Source organism: Fulmarus glacialis, unplaced genomic scaffold (genome assembly GCF_000690835.1).
Source record: "Fulmarus glacialis isolate BGI_N327 unplaced genomic scaffold, ASM69083v1 scaffold26823, whole genome shotgun sequence".
In the NCBI taxonomy this organism is placed as follows: domain Eukaryota; kingdom Metazoa; phylum Chordata; class Aves; order Procellariiformes; family Procellariidae; genus Fulmarus; species Fulmarus glacialis.
This window is the reverse complement of record NW_009203995.1, coordinates 7,328-16,568: the sequence shown is the minus strand read 5'-3', so window position 1 is coordinate 16,568 and position 9,241 is coordinate 7,328. Positions and strand designations below refer to the sequence as shown.

The following is a 9,241-nucleotide window of genomic DNA, read 5'->3' as shown; positions in this document are numbered from 1 at the left end:
GTGCTGGAAGCCAGCTGAGCGGGGCAGAGCAGACCCCAGCCGGTAGCACCGACACAAAACTGAGTTTGGCTGGCGAGCGGTAAGCAGAATAGCATTTCCTTGTGGCTTGACAAAAATTGTCTCTGCTGTAAGAGGAGAAGCTGGGAAGAAATCAGCTGTGAGTCAGTGCTTTTTCAGAAGCCTTGAAACGTTCGTTTGAACCAAGGCGGTTGTGTCAGGCTTTTTTGTGATGCATAGTAATGATTAACCCTTTCTGAGTGTGGCTTTATTCTTTTGACAGGATCATCTACTTTCAAAAAATCACTCACCCCTGAGGTAAGTTTCTGCCCAACAAGCTGGTTTGTTCCCTGGCTGTGAGAGAATGCCCAATTTCAGACTTGTCTGCTATTTTTCCAATCTCTTTCAAGTTAGGGGTAAACCAGGCAGTGATAAGTACAGTAAGTACTCATTTGGGAAATAAGAGCATTTCTCCTTTCCAAGGGAATCTCAGCTTAAAAACCCAGCTTGTCCTGGAACTGGACAATTCTCATGCCACCAAAACACCACGTAGATCTCCTGCTGCGAGCAAGATGTTCAACTCGTTTTGACTGAGAAACACCATTTAACAACTGCATGTGTTAGACAGAAGATGAGTCAAGCGAGCTCTTGTGGCATGAATCAGAGTAGAATTTGCCACCTTCCTAAAATGTTTCCTCAAAGACTTTGCCTTACTGGCAGGAAGCACGGTGACCAGCTGCGGTTGGTCCAGACTCGCTTAGAGCTGATCTGTTTGTGATGAGGGTGATTAGAAAAAAGCAAACCCTTCCACGTGGTCTTGCGTGAAGGTGTTTCTCTCTAATTAGATGTCCAGCCTCAATCACACAGGAGTCGATAAGTTCTTTGAAGGCATTTCAATGCTGTTGCTGTGCCGGAGGCCAGCCTGTACCGCGTCCTCTCTTTGCACGCGTGCAGAGACCTGGGGCTTCAGCCCTTCACAGGCTTCATCTTTGAGAATAGCAGAATTATGCCAGGTGGTTCTGGACGGCCACCGGCCTCTAAGACGTTGGGTTTTACAACCTTGGTTCTTACCATCTTGTACTCCGCTCCTAGATGCCAGGTTCTTCTGGGCAGCCAGGCTCACAAACAATAAAGAAAGGGCACAGAGGAGTGGACTCTACGGGCGAGACGACTTATAAAAAGGTAAGTTGCCTCTTGCACAACTCATTTGACTGTTGTCGTTCTCCTCTTTGCGATGCGAGTGCTGCCCAGAGCAGCAGCGTGTCTCACAAGGTTTGGCGTTAGACCGTGGGTAATGTCTGTGACGGTCGCTGAAGAAGATCTCAAAGGAAAGGAACCAAAGGACTGAATATGTGCTTCTTAGCTTCTCTTCTGTAGCCTTCTAAAGAGGGGATTATTTTTAAACTTCGCCCATTAGCAACACTTCCTAGGCCTCTTCTGGCTTATTGGGTGCTTTCTGTGCTCTTTGGGCACAATAGTTTCTATAGATCTTGTGGCATTACTGGAATTTGCTTTACAAAGGGGAGATTGTTTGGGTATTTTTAAAAAGCCTGTAAATGTGGGTATTTTGTGGATGCTGCTTCCAGTTTGTTGGACTTCATCAGAATGGGCTGACTTTCTCTGAAGTGAGGTTGAATTCTGGGATGTAGATTAAATGGGTAATGGCTCGATAGGGGCATTTCACCGCTTTGTGTAAGGGAAGCTTCTGGTCTGAAATCTCTAATCCAGACGCACCTTCATCTGTCCATCGGGAATCGGAGTGGAAGGGAGGAATTCAAATGGTATTTCTACAGAAGCCAGCTTTTGTTACAGTGCCCTTTTTGAAATTGCTTGTGTCTTCAAGATTGGGATCTGGCTTTCAGTTTCCCAGCAAATTCAGAGATAGAAGGTTAGACAGCAGTAATAAGAGAGAAAAGTAGAAGTCAATGGAAAATGCCTGAAATGTTTCTCGCAAGGGTCCCAGAAACCTGGTGGGACGCTGCGTGGGATTTATCTGGGAGTGAGACTAATGGACAGTCTGTCTCTTTTCCATCCCCTCCTTTTCCAGGGGTGGTAAGTTGTTTTTTAAAATTCTTTGCCCTATAAAAGCAATCGTAAACAGGCAGTCAGCTGCTCAGCTGATCGTGCTGGCTAATAGCAGAGAAAAATAGTTGTTCCTTGGCAACCTGGCCCTGTGGCTCTGTGTTCACAAACAAGGCAGCAATGCTGTGCCATGTTGGTAAGTTCTGTTTCTCATCGGTGAGACTGTCCTGGGAGTTTAAGCAGGGCTAGGTGAGCTGAGCCGAAGTCTGTTTTCCAGCAACTTTAGCCTTTAGAGGGTAAGGAAGGAAAGCGGAGTCCAAGTTCTTCCTCCTTCCCCGTCTAATACTGAAGTGAATGTCAAATACAAACAGGTAGCCGCAGTAGGAGAGGACATCTTACAACAAGCTGGAGTTGCTGCCAATTTTTGTTGTTTTCTCTTCAGGGAACCGTGAGCAGGTCTCTTGCAGCTATGATAACAGAAAAACAGTTAAGTGGGAGAAATGTTCCCGTTTGTTTTACAAGGCTTCATGGAGGATGTGTCTCTGGGGAAAAAGCTTGAAATGCTTGTCCCCCAGATACTGCGGTGTCCTCTGCTGCCAAATGCTTTGATGTACAGTGATTTCTTGCACGTGGCAGGGGGCTGGGCTTTGTTTAGCTTAAGGAAACAAGCACAAACTAGTTGGCTCGTGAGCCCTGGGTCTTGTTCTGGGTCCAGTTGCTTTATGTATAAGCCAAGTGAAATGTCCATGAGCTGCAGTGCACAAATCCAACCTGCACCTGCTCTGCAGCCTCAATATTTCCAGCAGGCTTTATAGCAGAGTTCGTATCTCCGTGCTCCGGGAACTGCCAGGCCATAAAACATGGGTTTTATGCTGTTCTGGGAAAGACAGCCCATAGCATGAGCTAGTCTGAAGCACGTCTCAGTGGTCTGAGATGAGATCATGTGTCTCATAGACAGAAGAGGACTCTTGATGTGAGTAGCTGTTACGAGAACACAGTCCTACATTGTTCTTGGACAGTTTGTGCAGAGGATGCAGGAGTGGGATTCATGTCTTTGCTCCTTATTTAAAAATGACAGTGAACTTCTTATGGTTAAAGAGCCATGATCTAGCAAGAGAGGCAGACGGAGGGATGCGATAGTACCAAACAGAAGTGTGCGTTGTGTGCTGGCCGTGCCTGCCTTGTCCTGCAGAAGATCCAAGTATGTGCCCAAGCTGGGGAGGGGCAAGCTTCAAAGTGTATAGTTCCAAGACCCGGCAGACCAAGGTGTCAGTGTCAAGGAGTGTGTTTATTTGTAGGGGCACAAGACAATCTCTCCCTGGATATCTTTCCCCTCTGACTGCAGGATGTAGAGATGAGTGCTGTGGGAGGATGATATGAAATTCAGTCTTTTAAGGACCAGCTGGATGTTGATTCCAATTCAAGTCTTTTACTGCTCGACCACCCAGAGTGCAAGGATTGAGTAGGATGCTGTCGGGGATGTAGGGGTGTTCCCACTGCCAAAGCAATGTTAGTCAATGAGAAAGAAATGACGGAAGCTGAACCCCAGCTAACAGTGCTCTTTTAAACTTGGGGCTCTCCTTTCTTTCACTCCTATTTCCAGTCTACTGCCCCACGTTGTCTAACTCAGTTTCTCTGCCCCTCCAGACGACATCATCTGCCTTGAAAGGTGCCATTCAGCTGGGCATTACGCACACAGTTGGAAGCTTGAGCACCAAACCCGAAAGAGACGTTCTCATGCAAGATTTCTACGTAGTAGAAAGTATTTTCTTCCCAAGGTCGGTGCATGCTTTCTTCTCTCTCTGGTGCTTTGGGAGTGAGTAGCAGCATTAGTTGCTAACCCCGCTTGCATGTGAGGAAGCAGCACCAAACCAGGACAGTTGAGTGCAGGAGCGAGCACAGGTCTCCAGAGGAGAGCTACTCAGTGCACTGCTTACAGACCAACTCTGGCTCCTGCCAGAAAAACAGGTGACCTCTTTCTGAAGAACCCTGGCTCTTCCCTATATACGTCCACCATCAGTCGTGTGAACAAATGCAGGCTTGCTGTGGCATGTGCCTGCATGTGTCCCTTTAGGGTGGGTGCTTTCTTGCCCTCCAGTGTGTTAGAAGCAGCCAGCCAGGGGGTGTTTGCTTTTAGGGCAGTTTCTTAAGAAATGTTTCAAATACAAATACTTGTGTGTGCTTCTCTCCTTGATCAGTGAAGGGAGTAACCTGACCCCAGCTCATCACTACAATGACTTTCGGTTCAAAACCTATGCTCCAGTGGCCTTTCGTTATTTCCGGGAGCTGTTTGGGATCCGACCAGACGACTATCTGGTGAGTTGGTGGTTGGACCAGGTTCCTGTTTGTTGCGTACTCTGGGTGACGGGTGTTTGTCCTCTTCCCCCTCTTGGAGCTGTGGAGCACTGTGAGGCCCCATGGCAAGCTCAGTAAGCACAGCAGTGGATGCTGTATGTGACCCTGGGGTTTGCTTCTGTTAATGTTTAAAAGGAAGAGCCTTCGTGCTGAAGTTTCCTGTTGATGTTTCTCTCACCTCTGTGTTTCTCACCTTGTCCTCCTCAGTACTCGCTCTGCAATGAGCCACTCATCGAACTTTCAAACTCCGGGGCCAGCGGATCCCTCTTCTATGTATCCAGCGATGATGAGTTTATCATTTTTTGTTCTTACAGAAGCTGCTGCCTGGCTACTACATGGTAAGTCGCTTGGGCGAGGCTTTCTCTGCAAGCTACGGAAGGGTCCCCCAAATACAAGTCCCCCAAATGTACAAGTGTGACGGATATTGTTATGTACCGCCTGGTGGATGTGAGCGGAGGTTTGATCTGTGCTCCAGCTGAGCGGCAGCTTCTCTCTCAACTGTCCAGTGACAAAGACAGTTATGGACTAACACAAGCTCCGTGGGTATCGCGAGCCTGGCGTGCTGCGCAGGGCTCTTGGGTTGCACTTTGTGACTCAGACCCTTTTGGTGGATTGCAGGCTGCTTCGTGACCAGCTGTGAACTGTTTGTTGCTTCCTTGCTGCACAGCGTCACGCCTGTGATGCTTTGTCTTGCAAAGCTGTACTTGGGTTTCCCTTCCCAGGACTATACTTGGTTCTGTCTGCAAAGATAAAGTATCCTGAAGAACTCTGACTTTAAGTTTCTATATATAGAAGCAGCAGCTTTGGAAGTAAAGACCTATTAGTTTTATGAAAGTGGCTATAGCAAAAAAGACTTTATCAGTTCTGGAGCAAAATCAGATTCCACCCTGAACCCGATGTGTGTGTGATCTGACTGCTCATGCTTATGTCCAGCCTGGCCTTTACAAACCACCTCTGTGAAAGGGAATTTAGCCATGAGGTAGTCCTGCTGTGTAGAAGTGCCTTAGGACTTTAGATGCTGTTGGGGTCACTAGCTGAATTCCTTAAACTGCTTCTGAACCCACAAATATTATTGCTGCGATTATATCCCAGAACCACGTTGTTTTTCTTCAAAATTCTGTCTAGTGCCTTCTGCAGCCCCGAGAGTTTAGATCCATCCCTATGATGATGTATTTAGCTTGACCTAAGTGCCAAATTTAAAAAGGCTAAGCACAAGATCTTCCTTTGCTCTGAAGCCTCCCCAGCTTAGCTTCTGTGTGGATGAGCAGCAGCTACTTCCTTCCGTCCTACAATCTTTATGTGACCCATTCAGCTTTGCAGAGAGGTTATTAACAGCTGTAGACATCACCCATCTCTCCCCCATGTTCACCTGCCCTTGTCTCTTAGCTGCTTTGGCAATGGCTTTGAATCATTGCCAGCTCCATTGCAACACAGAAGCACAGGAAGGAGCAAATAACTCCTCTACTGGCATGCGAATAACCAGAATGGCTTTGAAGGTATTTCTTTGTCTTTGGCGTTTCAGAATTTGAACCAGAACCCAAGGACGCTGCTGCCAAAGTTTTATGGCTTGTACTGTGTTCAGGCCGGAGGCAAAAACATTCGCATTGTCGTGATGAACAACCTACTGCCGCGCTCTGTCAAAATGCACCTGAAATACGACCTGAAGGGCTCCACTTACAAACGCCGAGCATCCCAGAAGGAGCGGGAGAAGGTCTTCCCAACGTACAAGGACTTGGATTTTATGCAGGACATCCCTGATGGCCTCTTCTTAGACTCTGACATGTATAATGCTCTGTGCAAAACGTTACAGAGAGACTGTTTGGTAAGTGGAAGGGTGAAGGGCGGCATGGAGAGTTACTTCCTTTTTCTGAGCCTTTCCCACAACAAGGAGATGGGAGCTGCCACTCTTGTAGCCTCTGCTGGGGTGTTGACTTAGAGAACCCGTTTTTTTTGGTGATGGTGTGGACAAGAAGCAAGACCTGAACCACGGTTTCGTTCAGTGTTTCCAACCTGAATTAAACCCAGCACTGCCTCGAGAGGTGGAGGAACCCTCTGCCAAGGTTGAGCTCTGGAGCAGGGCAGGATCTGGGGAGAGGGGCGGGATGCTTGACTGAGTCTGGTCTCCAGTTGTCAACTGGGCGGCCGTGCAAAAGACGGTATTTTCCCCTGACTTGGGTCCCCGTCTGCACAGGAGTACCACTGATGGCTTTCCTTTAACTCCCTTTGGCGACTATAGATGAGCTGACTGTGCACGAGCTGTGGCTTAAAAGCCATCCCCTCAGTGCGCTGGGGGCTCTAGGCAAAAATGCTGAGTAGGCTGCTGAAAATGTCTGCTCTGACAGTTTCACTGGGCTTGCAATAATGAGTGAGCCTTTGTTGACTTTCTGCCCAGGTCCTGCAGAGCTTTAAAATCATGGATTACAGTTTGCTTGTTGCAATCCATAACATCGATCTGGCACAGAGAGAGCACGCGATGGCAGACGGGACATCCCAGACCGATATGCGGCGACCCGCTGCCCAGAAGGCCCTCTACTCGACAGCCATGGAATCCATCCAAGGAGAGGCCCGGCGAGGTGGCACCATAGAAACAGATGACCAGTAAGTCTGTGTCAGTGTTGCTGTTCCCAGTGAAATACTGCGAGGAGTGAGGGGTAAAACCCAAGCTTGGCTAATGGAGACTTAACTTAGATGCAGGCTGGGCTATACAGGATTGGTGTCACACAAGGCAGAGAGGTCTTGATGTCAAATCTTGTGCTTTTGTCTTTGATTTCCCTTCCTCAAAGCACAAAAGATTTTCTCTCCTTCCAGGTGGCATTTGAGAGTTCTCTGCCCACCGGTTATTGGCAGCTCAAACTAGTTATTTCCATCCACCTCTGAGAGGCATAGTGAGTGCTTTGTTAGGTCAGGCTTAACAGCCCATAAAGTCCAGCTGCCATCTTAGTATGGATGGTAGTAGATGGTCTTTACAGATTGCTTGGTCTCCTCTCATGGATGAGTCGGGATTGATCCTTATCTTCAATTAAATTGTCATACAGAGGGAAAAGGGGGTCAGTTCTCAGGAGGTTTAGTTAACTTACTGCAATAGCGTTTCGCTCTGACTTGTCTTCCCCAATGCATTAGCTGATCAGTAGGTGCCTCCCGCATGTTGACGCTTGTTAATTAGTTCACGTAATATCCAGCCCACGCTAGGCTGTGTGAGAGAGGCAGTGGGGTGTGAGAACACCCTGTTTCATGTTTGTGCCCTGTCCTCTTCTAGGATGGGAGGCATTCCAGCCCGCAACGCGAAGGGGGAGAGGCTGCTGCTGTACATCGGCATCATTGATGTGTTGCAGTCCTACAGGTAAGAAATATTAAATAACAGCTTTGTATCACCTGAGGGTAAAGACCATTTTCCAGCATTGTTTGCCCCTGCTTGGTTGTCAAGACTGGCTTTCAAGAAATAGTTAAGATACAAATAAACATTTTTTTTTTAATCACTTTCTGTTTTCTTGAAGTTGAGCATTTTGGGATTAATTTCTGGGTCTTGCTTACTGTATTTACTTCATGTTCCTGGAATAGATTTACTCTTATGAAGTTGTTTTTGTATGCTGTAGTTGTTGTACACAGGCACTGTGCAGGAAGTGGCAAGGAAAAAACAAGTGGTGGCTTAAAATGGCCATAACCACTTCTCCCTGTAAAATGAAAAATAGCTGTAAGGCTTACCTTTTCTTCTGTTTATATTAAAATGTAATGTGCAGAGGGTTATGTTTGTAAAGTCTCTGCTAAATGTCATTGCAAGTTAACTGCCCTTGATAATTATGTCTGTGAAACTCTCCCTTTGGGAGAGTGAACTGTGCAACCAGCCCTGGTGTCTGTGGAACAGTCTTAGAAAAATGGGACAATGAAGAGAATCCAAAGCCAAGTAGTCTGTACGGGGCGTGCTTGCCACTGTGGTCAGAAGCCAGGCTTAGTACTGAGCGAGCATGACATGATACAGAGAGTGGGGACTTGCTGGGAAAATTGTTCTTAATTCTTTCCTTTGTCAGATTTGTCAAGAAGCTGGAGCACTCTTGGAAGGCCCTTGTACACGATGGGGTAAGTAGAAAAATATCACTTCTAAACTTGTTTAGCAAGAATACCAGCGTCTTGTTAAACTGTGCCCGCTGTCCTTGCTCCTTCTGGACATAGAATCCTGGATTTCTAAGGCATGTGTGTGTTTGCCCCCTTATATAAAAGTATTACTTTCTAGGTACTCTCAAAAAAGTTGGGTTTGTTAATGCTGGTCACCTACTTGTTCATTAACAAGTATTGATTGCTTTGTATATAACCCCTACTGTTTGTAGCTCATCTGCTTCTCACAGCTGCTAGTGAGAGCGACTGTGAGAATCCCTGACTGTTCCTAGTCCAACGTAGCCTGTGTTTCAAGGCTACAGCCTGAGAGAAGCTCATGTTAACCTTGATCACTTATTAATTCAGATTCACACATTAATGTTTGTCCCTTGGACTTCTAGGACACTGTGTCTGTGCACAGACCCAGCTTCTACGCCGAAAGGTTCCAACGGTTCATGTGCAACACAGCATTCAAGAAAATACCACGTAAGTACCTCTGTGCAGCTGTACCCTCCGCAGTTGCCATGGTTTCTGGCTTCTCCCTGCTCAGCAGCTGTGGTTTGGAAAGGTGGACGACAGCGTGCAAGAGCTTTAGGAAGTCTCTTGGGCTGTGTCACCCCTTCCTTCCTCCTAGATTGTTCTTGCCTCACAGATGTGACCTTATAGGAGCTGTTTCATCCATCAACTTGTTCCTTCAGGGCACAGCCCTCGCGCCAGACTGTCACTGGAAAATTGCTGCGTCGGGTCTTTTATTCCTTCCTGAACGTGTTAGAAAAAT

General features: G+C 47.1%; 1 protein-coding gene across 1 annotated transcript in view; it reads left to right on the top strand.

Moving 5' to 3' along the window:
- Positions 1-1,089: 1,089 nt before the first annotated feature.
- PIP5K1A (phosphatidylinositol-4-phosphate 5-kinase, type I, alpha) overlaps positions 1,090-9,241 on the top strand; it is a 12,789-nt gene continuing 4,637 nt past the window's right edge. Inside the window, 10 exon segments of the mRNA XM_009574830.1 lie at positions 1,090-1,179; positions 3,667-3,797; positions 4,218-4,335; positions 4,582-4,672; positions 4,675-4,712; positions 5,897-6,196; positions 6,767-6,972; positions 7,631-7,714; positions 8,400-8,448; positions 8,865-8,949. Of these exon segments, the coding sequence (XP_009573125.1) occupies positions 1,090-1,179; positions 3,667-3,797; positions 4,218-4,335; positions 4,582-4,672; positions 4,675-4,712; positions 5,897-6,196; positions 6,767-6,972; positions 7,631-7,714; positions 8,400-8,448; positions 8,865-8,949 (1,192 nt within the window).